We start from the raw sequence: 16,696 nt of genomic DNA, 5'->3' as shown, positions 1-16,696 counted from the left end.
AACAAGGCATACCTTGTTGTTACGTACCCCGTAACTGGGTCACTTACCAGCAAAGATGGAGAGGTCCATTGAAGTCTGATGGTACTATTTTAACAGTATTTATTGATAAAAATACACAAAAATAATATCAATGCAACCATACAGATAATATACGTTGCCAATACTAAATCTAAAAGCGCGGGTATAATAATAATCAATAAGAAATAGCTCTATTTTTGTCTAGGGGATAATGTATTGTCCGATGGAAATATAAAAGTCACTCAAGTTCATTCAAGCTGCAGGCTGCAGCCTTTGGTTGGAGTCAAGAGAGAGAGTTTAAACTTGCCCATTCCTTTTATGATGTCAATCCCTCGAGAGTCGTTGGGGCTGATTTCTCCTTTGTGTTAGCTAAAGCCGTTCTTCCGTGGCAAGGCCCACCAATTCCGAGGCACATGGAAAAGGACGCACGTGGACTTTCCACCGGCTTTCGCTATTACACTGTTACAAGATTTCTAGCGTGTCTTCTGGTGCGTCTCAAGGGGCCGTTCCCCAGACCCTCTTTTATCCCCACTCACAGGGTCTCAGATGTCAATCAGGGTGGAATGATGCCATCCCCCAACCAGCCCACATTGCCTGAGGGCTTCCACGAAGCACAGTACTCAATACACAATTCCGTCTCCAAGAGACAATGGCCACTTCCCGTTGCTTTGTATCGCTGAGGGCCAGGACACTTCAAACATCTCTCTCTCATTTCCTGGGTCTCCTGACCTGACTTAATAGCGATCCTGCGATTCTCAAAAAGGAGGGGGCACAGGCGTAACATTGTCCTGACAGTAATATCTACAACTGGTGTCATCCCAAAGGCACTACTCAATAGCATTAAACAATTAGGACTACAGAGTAATATCTATGTAAATCTTCAGAAAGTCACAACTCTAAACACTAGAAAAGTTCGCAAATTCTGAGCAATTGAGAAATGAGCGTGCTTGGCTATACCCATCCCTCAAGCTTTACCAGCTTGAGCTGAGAAAAAAATAAATCATAAGCATTTGATTCTGTCCCTCCCTCATGGTTAATAGAAGTTTTTAATATATATAAACTATACCCAATAATTGTAAAATTCCTACCACATCTGATGAAGCATTGGCATACTACAATCACCTTATCTATTAACAACCAAAATAGAACAACCACCATTATCAAACTGAATTGCAGACTTTTTAGGGTGACTTTCTAAACCCAGTATGGTTTTGTCCAGCTTTAAACCCATAATCTAATTTTACTGAATCGGATAAAAACAGGGTATCAAATCAGAAACAACCAAACAAATTATACCTTGACACACCTTCTACACATGGATGCTTTGAAATTATACACTCCTCCATCAGTAAAGCTAAAACAGTTAATTCAAATAGTAGGACTATTTTCTAAAGATATAAACGTGCACTAGGTAAGTGCAGAACATTAATAGAAAGGTGCGGTAGAGCTGGGAGAATATAAAACAGCAACAGGATCCAATGGAAAAATATGAAACATATAAGTATTTGGGATATCAGCAAGCTAAGAAAATAGATCATAGTGGGATAAAGGGAAGACTTCCGACAAAATTTACTTCAAGACTTAAGAAAATCTGTTAAGCAGAGCTCAATAGTCAAAATATAACAAAGATAATAAGCACTCGCCATACCCACATTAACATGTGCTTTTAGCGCAACATCTTGATCCAAAACCAGTCTGAAAAAGTTACAAAGAAAATTAAGAACTGAAACGGCAAATTTCAGAGAAAACCATATACACGCAAATGCACTTAGAGTAACACTACCTCAGACAGAAGGAGGAAGAGAAATAACAGACATAAAAAAATACACAAGTCAGATAAGACTCCTAAGGATATATTTTCATCAATGAACGCAGGATTCAGCACTTCCTGTGAGCATATGCAATTCTGATAAGAAGTACACACCACTAAACTGAAATGAAAGCACAATCCAGAAAAATGAAGAAATTATCACTGCAGAAGAAAACTTTAATCAATGGAAGAGCATGACAAAAATATCAAAAATACATAATAAAAGACCAACAAATTCAAGACAATAAATGCAGAAAATACCAAGAGAAACCATAAACTAGCCAACATATTTCAGGATCCTTCAGCAGTTTAACTCAATTTGATTACTTACACAGGGACGATCAAGTGGCAAACATCATTCGCTAAAATCTTGCTTTAAAATACAACCTCATAAAAGACATCATACCTTGCTATAAATACAAGCCTGAGTCAGTTTTAGAGTCCAAATCCTACAAGTTACATTATAGCTGATCCACTGTGACAGATAGGGCAATCCATAATAACTGCCCAGATATAATATCACAGGATAAACAAGCAAGAATAACTTACTTAATATATATATATAGCTACTCCAAACATATATAACATATAGAAATCAATAAGTGAAAGACACCAGAAATATGCTGAATTAAAAGAGAAAGTTGAAAGACTATGGAACATGAACAGGGTATGCATTGTCTCAGTCGTAATATCTGCAACTGGTATCGTCCCAAAATCCTGGATAGTAGCATTAAGCAATGATGCCTACACAGCAATATATATGTAAATCTTCAGAAAACCAAGATAGTAAACATCATTAGAATTGTCCAAGAGTTCCTAGCAATTGAGAAATGAGCATGCTTGACTATACCCATAGAACCATAGAACATTACAGCACAGAAACAGGCCTTTTGGCCCTTCTTGGCTGTGCCGAACCATTTTTCTGCCTAGTCCCACTGACCTGCAGCTGGGCCAAATCCCTCTCATCCATATATCTGTCCAAGTTTTTCTTAAATGTCAAAAGTGAGCCCGCATTCACCACTTCATCTGGCAGCTCATTCCACACTCCCACCACTCTCTGCGTGAAGAAGCCCCACCCCCAATGTTCCCTTTAAACTTTTCCCCCTTCACCCTTAACCCATGACCTCTGGTTTTTTTCTCCCCTGGCCTCAGTGGAAAAAGCCTGCTTGCATTCACTCTATCTATACCCACCATAATTTTATACACCTCTATCAAATCTCCCTTCATTCTTCTACGCCCCAGGGAATAAAGCCCTAACCCATTCAACCTTTCTCTGTAACTCAGTTTCTCAAGTCCCGGCAAAATCCTTGTAAACCTTCTCTGCACTCTTTCAACCTTATTAATATCCTTCCTGTAATACCTCAGGGTTTACCAGCTTGAGCTGAGTAAATCATTTAAAAGCTATAATAAAAATAATAATAAATAAATAAACAATAAATATCAAGAACATGAGACAAAGAGTTCTGGAAAGTGAGTCCATAGGTTGAGGAAACAGTTCAGTGATGGAGTGAGTGAAGCTGAATGCAGTAGCCCATGAAAAACAAAGTGGCTAGGTCTCGATGTTATAGGTAGAATCTAGGTGAGACAGGACTTTATTCTTTGAGGTGTAGGAGACTGAGGGGTGAATTTGTAGAAGTGTATAAAGTCATGAGGGGTACAATAAGGGTGAATGAACAATCTTTTTCCTCTGGAGGGCATGGGTTTAAGATGAGAGGCAAAAGCTGTATTAACAAACTGAAGGCCATCTTTATTACTCGGGGGCAATGCATGCAGTATATGGAATGAGTTGCAGGAGGGAGTGACTTGTAACAAGTACAATAACTACATGTAAATGATAATAGGACAGGCACACTGATAGGAAATGCTTAGGGGGATATGGGTCAAACATAGAAAAATGGGATAAAAGGTTAGTGTAGGCATGGACCAGTTGGGACAAAGGGCCTGTTTCCATGCTGTCTGATTCTTTAAAAAAAAGGGGAAATTTGCACTTGCTAAAATTAAAACTAATGTAGGTTTTTACTGAGAGGTCGGAGATTAAATTGTTCCCATTCATTCCATCTTCCCAAGATCAAACCCCCCCCCCCCAACGAAGGTTGAGACACAAGAGGCTGCCAACACCAGAATCTCCAAAAAATAAACACATAACCGACTGAGGAACTCAGCAAGTCAGCCAGTATCTATGGAGAGAAATAAACAGTCGGCTTTCAGGTCTAGACCCTTTTTCTGGATTCTCTAAAAAGTTGGCTATTGCCGTAATGATAACAGACTTCTAACCTTCTTCGTTAGGATATCCATTTTTTTTTTTGTTTTGAACGCCATTCTCTTTGAACACTGAAACTTGGATACAATTTTACATAATCGATTTATATTCAACCCGAGATCCTAACACTGCGCAAAAAAAAAATGCGAACTGCAAAATACAAAAATTCCAAATCGTCCCCTAAATCCCTTTGACAGACTGAATAAGGGAGATTACTTCTGCACAGAAATTGACAGACCACTATTATAATTCTATGCCTGGGATGGAGAGGGTGGTTGAAAATGTAAGACCCTTATGTTTCGTTGGATTAACGCGAGTTTTAAATATATATATAGAAACAAAAACATTTTTTCTAGAAAATGATTAAAAATGGCCCTGGGTAGCCGGCTCACTTCCGCATCATGTGGCCGGGTTTTCATTCATTACGTCGCCTTATGGGGGGCGCCGTTCCGACGTTCTATTCGCTCTGGTTCAATTTGTTACACTGTCGCTGTGCTGTTGCATTTGGCAACATTGTATCCTAACATAGGGACGGGGTAAAGGAAGGGCAATTTCTTTCCCCCCACAAATAACCTGGTGCGAAGGAGGAGAACCAGAAGGAAGGAAGGAAGGAAGCAAAGAACAAAGAGACGCGCAATAAGCAATGCGCAGAGATGTTTCGCTACTAAATCCAGCGGCTCCCACCAACGTCGCCTCTTGAAAAGCCGAAGCTGTACAATGCATCGTGACTGCATTATGAAAGATAACAAATAAACCCTTCCGCGGTTTGAATTCACTTATACACACACAGCAAGAAGAAAACGTGCGGGAAGTGTCGGCGGAAACAGTCTATCTGGCTTTGTTTTACCCTGCAGACTGAACGCATATACGCAGCGATTTTCTTTTTGTTGTTGGTTGGATTTCCAAGGGAGGGTGTTTCATTTTCTTAAAACAAAAATTGGGGGCGATCTGCGTTGCCAGGAGGAGAAGGGGGCGATGTATCCGCAAGCTAGACAGTCGGTAAGTGAGTTGTGGCGGTGCGCACGTTTCAGATTCGCCCAGTTAATTTCACTCCCCCCACCCCCCAGTCTTGTAGGGACCGAAAATATTGAAGAGAAGCTGGCCGGTTCTTCACCGGTGCTGGAGTATCGTCGGTACTGTTTACAGAGCCTTACTAATCAGTACCCCGTGTTTGTTTTAAAGTCTTGACATACATTCAGCCCTTTTCAACCCGGGCGCTTTATTTAATTTCCGATTTTGTGTAAAAATGCCCTCGATTATTAACAGCTAGATCCCAATTGTAGCTTTAAAGGGAAACATGTTTCCATATTTCCGTAAGATTTGTAAATGTGCTTGATTTGATATATTACAGACTTTAACACCTTTTGTTTCAATTTGCTGTTGTTCAAATATGCATTTTTTGTTACATTCCATATTGTCCCGGCGCTATTACCGTCTTGCTGGCACACTTGAAGCGGAATTTACAGAGAAAATACGTTTTGCAGCCAAATAGTTAATTTCGGAAATCAAAGATGGAGGTGGTATATTTTTGTATCGACCATAATTGCCTTTTCTTTAAATTGGCGAGAAGTTGTTATGGTCGCGTTAGGATTTTCAGGGTAACCGTAAGAGAGTTGCCGCCTCCTTCGCGTGACCTTTAACCCATCCATAGATCGGCGCATCCAGTGTCCATTTTGTCTGCAGCTCTGAAATATTTATAACTGAAACCTATAATATCAAATGTTGGCTTTAAAGCATCCTTCTCGCCCGCTGCATTTTTAAATGGTGGAGCTTGTGTAACGGGAAGGAAATAAAGTAGAGAGTACTGAAGTCTGTTCACTGTAGTCTCTTTTTTTTCCCCACTGCCTATGTTCAGTCAGGATTTCTGTATAGGAATGGTTGGATGAGCAAACGGTAACCTTGTGTTGGGACAATACGTTAATGTTCTTTTGACTAACTTCATTTCCTTTTGCACATCCTTCCTTTCTGAGGTGCTGGGTTACGACTGAGGTGCGAATCTGAGACTTGCTACCTTCACCACAGGTCTTTCCTGTGTCTGAGCCCAGATATTGATTATGCACGGTTTATTTGATGGTAGTCAAGGTTATTTATTTTGACTGCCCTGGGCATCTTTCACCAGGGATGTAGGATTCATGGAGCTGGAAGATAGGCTGATATATTCCCCATATGGCCCAGGGACAGTACGTAGTTGCTTCCTAAGTAGCTGATTCATCGGAGAACGGGCATTGAACTAACGCTACTGTTTTTCTCTATGGCTGACTTTGCCAGGAAGGATAATCGTTGTTGTAACAATTTCCTTTAGTAAGTGGTGGTGCTTTTCAAGTCACTTTTTTTTTATTGCTGTGAAATGCTTCATCCTTGCGATTTATTAAATGATATTTAAGAGCTACAATTTCAATTGGATATGGCCTTGACAGAGAATTTCACCAACTCTTCTCGTCTAATACCACTGGACAGTTTGGCTCGGAGTTGATATTCTTGGAAAACCTTTGTTGCAATTCCACAGATGGTAGATGCCTTTCAGCTGTGTTGCTGATTGACTACTTTGTGCCAAGGCGGCATATTCATGGTGGATGCTGTTCAGCTTAGAGAAACAAACTTATCCAAAGCCAAAGAACCATTTGTACCTGTAGCTGCAGCCTAGCTGGAGGGCGTCAATAAAGGTGGTCCCTTGTGCCCTTGATGTGCTCATTTTATTCTTGGTGCTGTGGTTGAAGTCAGCTGATTGTTGCTGGATCCATTTTGTTAAGATGTGGTTCAGTTCTATATTCAGCAGTGAGTGGACTGACAATGTAGTCACAACAAGGTTTCAAAAAATATCTTTAACCCTTACATCACACACAAAATGCTGGTGGAACACAGGCAGCATCTATAGGGAGAAGCGCTGTCGACGTTTCGGGCGGAGACCCTTCGTCCCTTTGACCCCTACATTTCCTCTTCCTCAAAGTTCAAAGTAAGTTTTATTATCAAAGTCACCAACTTCTACCCTGGCATTAATTTTCTTGCAGGCATTCACAGTAGAACAAAGAAATACAACAGAGTAAATGCAAAGCTACACACAAAGACTGACAACTGAAATGCGAAAGAAGGCAAACTCTGCAAATATAATAATAAATAATATTGAGAATGTGCCTTGCCGAATCCTTGAAAGTGAGTCTATAGGTTATGGAATCAGTTCAGTGTTGAGTGAACTGATTTCTACCTTGGTTCTTGGGTAGGCTGAACTAAATTTTGTTGCATCTGTCAAGACCTGTGCTCAACAGTGTGGAGACCCTACCGGACATGGTAGATGCCCAATTCAACAAGTGCTCCCTGGGATGGTTTTGGCTGGAAGGGAAGTCTTTTCCTTTGCCATTGGTGAGCCGTTTGCTTTGATGTCATTCATAATTACAATTTTTCTGCGGTCTGTTTAGACGCGATTCTATTTAGTTCTGTTGACCTGTTTGGTTAACTTTTATTGTAACATCAGGTGGCATGTCGCAGGCTATTAAATGGGAATAACTGTGACATTTTGCCAATTCTCTCTGCAGGACGCTGAGGCCACATAAAGTACTTCTGTTTCCCTCCTGCCTGAAATCAAATTTCTCAACATAGACTGAGATTCAAACCTCTAATTTCCCAGATGAAATGCAGGAGTTTACCGTGGCAATTAACAACGGCTTGACTGCGTGCATGCCATGGATACTGGCAACATCTGTTGCGTGACCTCTGATAATCCAGGCAACTATGCCGTTGGAACTGCTTTCACATCCTGTTCCAAGTTTAAATCTGTAGAGCTGTGTTAGGTTTAACAAAAAAAGTGAATTTACCATTGCACCATGTCAGGGGCTTCTGTAAATTGTGCAGGGCTAATATATTCCTTGCTGGTTTTGGATTTTGCAGAATCCCTTTGCAGAAATGGCCCAAAATGGATGGCAAATTTGCATGAGTTTGGTATAAAAATGTCTGTATTCATTGTGCAACATTTTACTATGGAAAAGAAAATTTTGTGTGGTTAAAGATTGGTGGTTTAGATTTGCGATGAACTGTAGGGACTTGAATTTTTCTCCAATCAACAAGGGCTTCTTTAATAGCTTTACATTTTTCCCTTCACTGCATTGTGAAGCAATGCCGTAGACATGAGATTGAGATCTTCTGTTTGGTGTCTGAGGCTCTGGGGGAGGTGATATCTTTGCCTTTTGACCTTCAACTCCACTGCAGAGTTCTAGGCTTGCAGATGTCCAAAGGCTGTTTATAAAAACTGCGTCGTTCATTTTAATTTTAAGCAAATTTAAGCTCTTGGCAATCAGTAGAATGACAGGGTTGTGCTTAATTGCCTAATGATTTTAATTTGGCTACGGTATTTATAGGAGAGCCGAAAATGATCATTCAGTAGCTTGTGTGAGGAAAGGCAGAGAAAGGAAAATTGGCCAGGGATCAGTGACCTTCATCAAGTGATTCCTATGTGTGCTGTTGACATTAGGTGAAGAGGCAAATTTTGACTGGAATGCCCTTTATGAGAGATGAACCAACGTGTCATTCTCAATCCATGCTCCTTGAGTGATACCTCAGTGTGTAACATAATCTTCTTGGCTGAACTGTCCTATGAATTACTGCTGCTCATGAAGTAAGCATATCTTTCGGGCTCACTGTGTAAAACACAGCTCTGTTTTGCACAGGCTATTTCTCCTGACGTTTTGTCTTAAGGTTGACTCTCTTTCTTGTATCACTGTTGCTCAAAGGCTGCAGAATAAAACAGGCTTTCCCTATTATAAAACAAAAACCATCCTGTGGCCATTTAGCTTTACAAGTGCCCTCTAGATGGTTTGTGTTAAAAGTGCTAATTTAGCAATTCAGCCATGAATGTCCTTCAGAACGTGAATTGCTGTGCTTGTGTACAAATGGGAGCTTTGGGAGTTCTCCTGTTCAGTTGTCATTTCCTGTCTAATTTAGATCAGCTCGGAGAATGCCAGTTGCCTGTTCCCATAATAAGCGAGGGACAGATGCCTCAAATTGGCTGTCTTGTCACTGTCATACCTGAGCAAGGATTAGGTGAAATTATAGAACTTGTTCTTGAAAGTGAAATTTGGATTGAAATAATAAATACTTGGATTTGTGCTGAATTCCCTCCTTGTTCACTCATTCCCTTTGTTCACTGTGAATATTTTTTCTCTACTCGAGAAAATTCTACTGTCGGGAATGAGAATTTAAGTACCTGGGGTCAGCATAGGCATTCCCACCTTAAAACAGTTAGAAAAACAGCAACTGAATTACCCTCTTTAGACTAATAGTGGTTCTTAGCGCCAGGGTCCTCAAATTCTGAGGTACTTCACTGCCAAAAAATAGATGTGCATTTCTCCTCCAGAAAAGGGCACCCATTTGTTCTGTATTAATCTCATCTTCAATAGGTTATACCTCAAGAAGGTGACATCCATCATTGAGGACCCTGGTTATGCAGGGCATGCCTTCTATTACTGCCATCAGGAAGGAGGTTCAGAGGGCAGACACTCAACATTTTTGGAACAGCTTCTTCCCTTCTGCCGTCAGATTTTTGAATGGACTGTGAACGCTATCTCAATTTTTGCTCTCTTTTTGCACTATTTATATACAATTTAATATTTCTTTTATAGTAGTCTTAGTGTATTCACAAAACAACCAATTTCATGACATATGTCGGTGATACTGAGTTGTATTGAGATGATGTTGAGGGTTGTATTGAGAGCATCCTGAGCAGCTGCATCACTGCCTGGTCAGGAAACTGCACCATCTCGGACTGCAAGACCCTGCAGCGGATAGTGAGGTCAGCTGAGAAGGTCACTGGGGTCTCTCTTCCCGCCATCACGGACATTAACAGCATTATGAAGGACCCTGTGCACCCCTCATACAAACTCTTCTCCCTCCTGCCGTCTGGGGAAAGGCTCCGAAGCATTCAGGCTCTCACGACCAGACTATGTAACAGTTTCTTCCCCCAAGCTATCAGAATCCTCAATACCCAGAGCCTGGACTGACACCTTACTGCCCTATTGTCCTGTCTATTATTTATTGTAATGCCTGCACTGTTTTTGTGCACTTTACGCAGTCCTGGGTAGGTCTGTAGTCTAGCGTAGCTTTCTCTGTTGTTTTTTTTACATAGTTCAGTCTAGTTTTTGTACTGTGACATGTAACACCATGGTCCTGAAAAACGTTCTCATTTTTACTATGCACTGTACCAGCAGTTTTGGTTGAAATGACAATAGAAGTGACTTGTCTTGATAAAAATTCTGATTTTTGGCACATGTTTAGATCAGGAATCTGCAGTCCTAAGTGGTTCTGGTACAGCTTCCTGACTTTGGGCACCAGACTCCCATCAGCATTCCTATGCCCTCTACACATGGGCCTAATCTGAGCTGTGTCAGTGATTTGAAATCAAAGGATAAAATAGTTTCCAGGCATCACAGGTCTCGGGCAGGACCCGCTTTCCTCAGCACCAGCATTGTATCGGCCCCAGGCCGATTTCAGCAGAACTGAAATGTCCCTAAACATTGGAGCAGAATTTGGCCATTTGGACCAGTTAGTCTGCTTCGCCATTTCATCATGGTTGATTTATTTTCCCTCTCAACCATTCTCCTGTTACCTGTTACATTTTAACACCCTTACTAATCAAGAATCTTTTTTTCAACCTCTGCTTTAAATATGCCCAATGATATGGCATCCATAGTCGTTAGTGGCAATAAATTCCACAGATTTGCCACCCTCTGGCAAAAGAAATTCCTCCTTATCTCCATTCTAAATGGACGTCCCTCTATTCTGAGTCTGTGCCCTCTGGTCCTAGACGCACCTGGTAATGGAATCATTGTCTCCGCATCCACTCTATCTAGGCCTTTCAATTTTAATAGGTTTCAATGAGATTCCCCTCCCCCCAGCCCCCATTATTCTAAACTCCTGTGAGTAAAGCCCCAAGTTACCAAACGCTTCTCATGTTAACCCTTTCATTCCTGGGATCATTCTCTTGGAACTTCGGCTGGACCCTCTCCAATGGGATCTTTCTCGTTTGGTTTCATCTGCAGTTAAAGCAGGTGCTGAGTAACTGAGATTCTTGGACTTTGAGGGCGGTGGCTTTATACAGCACCAGGTTTCGATGTTCATCCCCACGATATACAGATGTGTGAATCGGGGGCAAGCTTTGGCATCGGCCTCAGGATGGAAATTCCTTGTTCTCAGCAGAACGGTGAACACTTTTGCCCAGGTGACTGGGCACAGATGAAGCTGTTCTGTAGCTTGAGGTTCATGCCTCAGGATGCGAGAAGTAAAGTTTTTAAACTGGGATATCCATCTGGGGTGGGCTGGTTTCCAAAACAATGGTTTCCAAAATAAACATATTATTTGCCAGAAAGAAAGATGGAGTATGCTGGGAATCTGAAATTCCACTTGAAGAATCCCAGACACAGCGATTGATGCAAAGGTAGCAGAAAAGAATGTGGCAGGAATTCATCGAGAATTGGCGATTTCAGATTCCGTTCACCTCTGTCACAGAGTACTACAGCACTGAAATAGGCCCTTTGGCCCATTTAGTGCATGCTGAACTATTACTCTGCCTAGTCCTATTGACCTGCACCCCGATCATAGCCCTCCATACCCATCTCATCCATATAGCAATGCAAATTTCTCTTAAATATTGAACCCGCGTCCATGATTCCTGCAGGCAGCCTATTCAACTCTCACCACCCTCTAAGTGAAGAAGTTCTCCTTCACGTTCCCCTTAAGCATTTCACCTTTCACTCTTAACCTATGGCCTCTAGTTGTAGTCTCACCTAACCTCCGTGGGTGAAAGCCTGTTTGCATTTACCCTAACTGTACCTCTCGTAATTTTGTATAATCTATCAAATCTCCCCTCATTTTCCTATATTTTAGGAATATATACAAAACCTTTTCAGCATTTCCTGTAACCCAGGTCTTCAAGTTCTGGCAACATCCTTATGATTTTTTTTTTCTGCACTCTTTCAATCTTATTGCTATCTTTCCTGCATGTGTCAGCTCTTGCTTTTGTTATTTGTCAGTTTTCCCCACCCACGTAACTGGCACCTCCACTACTTGTGTCACTCAGTTCCTCCTTTATGTTGCACTGTATTGCTGCTGCAAGATGACAAATCTCACCATATACAAAGGTTTTAGCTATATAAAACAAATTTCATGACATATGTGAGTGATGACAAATCTGATTCTGACAACGTTCTCTATTTTGGACTGAGAATGGAAAGGTGACAAGGATAGGGGAATCGTGGTTGGGAAAAGTGGGAGGGAGAAGGGAGAATCAGAATCAGGTTTATTATCACCGGCATGTGTCGTGAAACTTGTTAACTTAGCACCAACAGTTCACTGCAGTACATAATATAGAAGAAAAAAAGATTAAATAATAATAAAATAAATCAGTTACTGTATACATGATTAAAAATCATGCAAAACAGAAATAATATATATATATTTTTAAAAAGTGCGGTAGTGTTCAAGGGTTCAATGTTCATTTGGGAATCTGATGGCAGAGGGAAAGAAGCTGTTCCTGAATTGCTGAAGTGGGAAACACCAGAGAGACATTCTATAATGAGCAATGAACCAATTGCTTAGAATCAAATAACCTTGTTTGGTGTCTCAGGACTGGGTGTCACCGAGCCACCACCCCTACCCCCCCCACCCCCCACTGCCCCAACACTCCTCCTCTCCCATGGCTCTCCATGTTTGCCATTCATAGCATCCTTTGCTCCCTCCAGATTTACAAACTTGCTCTCCGCTCCATGTAGGTACTGTGCCTAGTTATTTATACATCAAAGACTTTTGCACAGTACTCTATGTTAGTAATAATAAAACTGATTCGAATTGGGGAATTTTACTTAGTAGTCTTTCACTTTTATAAAAGGTCGTTCTGTTGGTCCCCAGGGTCCCAAGTAGCAAATGGCTGCTCAGCTGGGAGTTGAGGTCAGACACAGTGCAGAGAAAGTTGCTTTCTTTTCGCTCTTCAAGCTCTTCCTCGTGGCGCTTGGGCTCCAGATCTTCTTCAGCACCGGTTATGGTCTGCACTTGCTAGATTATGTAGTATGCAACAAATGGAGTCTCTGCACCTGTTTGGCATTGATGTCATAAGAAACCGGCATCGGGAGGATATCAGTGATATTTTCCACCACCGTCCTGGTAATTGAGTGATTCTGAAGCTGTTGAGTCAAACCTCTTAGTACCAGCTGTGCCTCAGTTTTAACTAGTGAAGAAATCAATCAGCCAGCGCTAGGTGTTCCCTGTTTCACAATGGTCATAGACTGTTGCTTACTGCATGGGTGAAAATTGACGGGTCAAGAAAAATGAGATTTGGTGGAGAATGCCATAGAACATAGAGCAACACAATACAGCACAGAAATGGCCTGTAATATTGTGCCAAACTAAAACTAATGTCTAACTGAACTAATTCCTTCTGCCTACACTGAGTCCATATCTTATATTCTTTGCAGAGTCATGAGTCCCGTAGAAGAGCTTCTTAAATGTCTTTGTAGTATTTGCCTCCGCGGTCACCTCTGGCAGTGCAGCACTTTGTGTTTAAACAAAAGGCCCGCTTATCTCCTTTAATCTTGCCCACTCTCGCCTTGAATGCTTGCCCGCTAGTGTTAATCATGTTGACTCTGAGGAGAAGATATTGGCTCACTTGTATAACATTAATAATCATAGGTTGGGCACACAAATGTGGAAGTTTCAGGTCCAATTTTTGCATCTGATATGATTTTATGTGTATCTATTTTGCATCTCTTTTATGTCGATTTTATCTATTCTGATAAAATCTGAGTGGGCCTGTAGTGTTTTGGGAGGCGGAGGGTGCTGTCTGATCTTGTTTCTTGAGCTGCTTTTTCCCCACGTGTATTTTTGCATTCCTCTTGCTATTGACCACCTTTCTGTCAACCCTCTTTCAGCACAAAAATCACGGTGGTGTTGGGTCTACAGAGGGCCAGCACTAACTGAAAAAGTGAAGCAGCTATTGGCAGACTGCCAATTAGCCTTGCCAAGTTCAGCTTCCTGCTTTTAGTATTGTTGGGGGCAGTTTGGCTTTGACCTGTAGCATAATCATCTTGACCTTTCACCTTGGCAGCCATGGAAATGCAGTGACTGCACAGTACTGGAATCTGGGCCTCCCAAAGGTGCAAAACTGCCATTTGATCACTAGTTTGCTAAACTATTTGAAGGATATTCCCTTACATTATAGGGAAAGAGCTTTGTTTCCACTGGGCTCTTGGTATAAGTGAGTCAACTTTTTAAAATCGTGGTTTTTGTATCTTGACCAACAAATTGCAGCCATTTTTTTCCCAAAAGCATTGCTTCCTTAGAATTTTTTATGGTTATAACAGACCACTTGAAGCTAAACACAAATGTAATTTCATACTACTTGTATCACGTAGGAATTTGGAGAAACAAGAAATGAGTTTTTGTTGAATATCAAATCCATCAAATTCCTAAGTGGACATTGAACCTGTGAACATTACCTCACTTTTTAAATATATATTATTTCTGTTTTTGCACGACTTTTAATCTATTCAATATATGTATACTGTAATTGATTAACTTCTTATTACTATTTTATTATTTTTTCTTTTAAAATGTTATGTATTGCATTGAACTACTGCTAAATTAGCCAAGTGGCACATGCTGGTGATAGTAATTCTGATACTGCATTTAATTGTATAATGGTGCTGACACTTTGCAATAGTTCAAGTAAGTTTAAAAAGGTTTTGTTGATGATTTTCACTTGTACTCGGTGTCTGAGGCTTCTCACTCAACCACAATTAGCCAGAATTGATGGATTTGTTGCCCTGATACTGTTTCTCCGTGACAGCAATGTCCTGGTGCATTCAGAACTTGTTGTATGTAACAGTGGTAAATTCAAGATTCAAGTTTATTTGTCGTGTGTGCATCGAGACGTGCAGTGAAATTTATCGTTTGCGTTAGCTGCCAACGTACCCAAGGGAGTGCTGGGTGCAGCCCACAAGTTTCACCACATTTTCCAGCGCCAGCAGAGCATGCCCACAATGCTCAGCTGAGTCAAAGCAGAACGCAAGAAGCAATAAACAGCAAGCTCAAAAAAAGGCCATTTCTTCCCTCCCATGCATGCACACGCACAGTCCTTTAACCCCAGGGCAGGCCTCCAGTGGACATAGATCCTGGTCTGTAGACACTGGACTTCGACTACCCCGGACAACTCACAGAGATTCGCAGACTTGGGCCAATGGGCCTGGACTTCGAGAAATCTACAGATTGAATCAGCTTTATTAAGTTTTATTTGTCATGTGTAAATCGAAAGTAAAAATGTACAGTAAAATCCATTATTTGTGTCAACAACCAACGCAATCTGAAGATGTGCTTTGAAGCAACCTGCAAGTTTTGCCATGCTTCCATTGTCAATGTGGAATGTCCACAATTTACTAATCCTAACCCATTGTCTTTGGAATGTGGGAGGAAGCCATGGAGGAAATGCACATGGTCACGGGGAGAAGGTACAAATTCCTTACAGACGACAATGGAAATTGATCCCTGATTGCTGATCATTGGCTCTATAAAGCTTTGTGCTAACTGCTAAGCTACTGTGCTGCCCCACCCTTGCACATGGACAGTAATTCTTCGATTATATTAACTGTGCTGAAGGGTCAGGTCTGTTGAGAAAATTGTTCAGGAGAATTTATTGCTGCTTCTGTCTATTGACTGAGAGCTTTAGAAATTCTACATTAGTGGCCACCTCCTGTACCTAATAAAATGGGCACTGAGTATATAATCATGGGCTTCCTCTGCTGCAGTCCTCTTCTTAAAGGTTCAAGAGATGTCTTCTGCATATCACTGTAATGCATGGTTATTTGAGCGACTGTCGCCTTCCTGTCACCTGGAACCAGTCTGGCCATTCTTGGCATTCATGGCATTTTTGCACACAGAACTGCTACTTGCTGTTCTTTTGCATGATTCTCTGTGAACCCTGGAGATTGTTGTGTGTGAAAATCCCGGGAGATGAGCGGTTTGTGAGATATTCAGTCCACCCTATCTGGCACCAACAATCATTTCTAGGCCAATGCATTTCTTCCTCATTCTGATGTTTACTCTGAATATCAACAGAATTTCTTGACCACATCTATATGCTTTTGTACATTGAATTGCTGCCACGTGATTGGCTGATTAGATAGTTACACTAAGAAATGGGTGTACCTAGTAGAGTGGCTACTGAATGTATATCTAGCTGGAATGATGGAGGGGCTGTCCTGAGGAGAATTTACTTACACACAGCTCTGATTTGGTTAATGTATTGGGATTTTTAAGCCTGGTGAATCTTTCAGTAAATGTTAAGGTTGACATCTACCCTTGGACAGGTTTTCAATTTTTTTCCCACTGGAGGGCATAGATTTAAGGTGGGAAGGAAAACATTTAAAAGGGGCAATTTCTTCATGTGGAGGGTAGTACATAGATGGACCAAGCTGCCAGATAAACTAATTGAGGCAAGTACAGTAACAACATGGAGAAACTTTGGGTAAGTACATGGATTGAAAAGGTTCAGCAAAATATCGGACAAGTTCAGATGGGTACCTTGATTGGCATTAATTAGTTGGGCCGAATGGTCGGCTTCTGCACTGAGATGACTC

The 16,696-nt window shown here is 41.2% G+C and overlaps 1 protein-coding gene across 2 annotated transcripts in view; it reads left to right on the top strand.

The window, feature by feature from the left end:
* Nucleotides 1-4,515: 4,515 nt before the first annotated feature.
* Nucleotides 4,516-16,696, top strand: part of LOC140739787 (TLE family member 5-like) — a 155,337-nt gene continuing 143,156 nt past the window's right edge. The window contains exon 1 of one of the 2 annotated variants that reach the window (XM_073068311.1): nt 4,516-5,087. In XM_073068311.1, the coding sequence (XP_072924412.1) occupies nt 5,064-5,087 (24 nt within the window). In that variant the 5' untranslated portion in view covers nt 4,516-5,063. The remainder of the gene's footprint in view (nt 5,088-16,696) is intronic. The other variant, XM_073068310.1, reaches the window with a different exon arrangement.

The sequence above is a fragment of the Hemitrygon akajei genome, chromosome 16 (genome assembly GCF_048418815.1).
Source record: "Hemitrygon akajei chromosome 16, sHemAka1.3, whole genome shotgun sequence".
In the NCBI taxonomy this organism is placed as follows: Eukaryota; Metazoa; Chordata; class Chondrichthyes; order Myliobatiformes; family Dasyatidae; genus Hemitrygon; species Hemitrygon akajei.
Note: the sequence above shows the minus strand (reverse complement) of the source record. Positions and strands in the feature narration are given on the sequence as shown.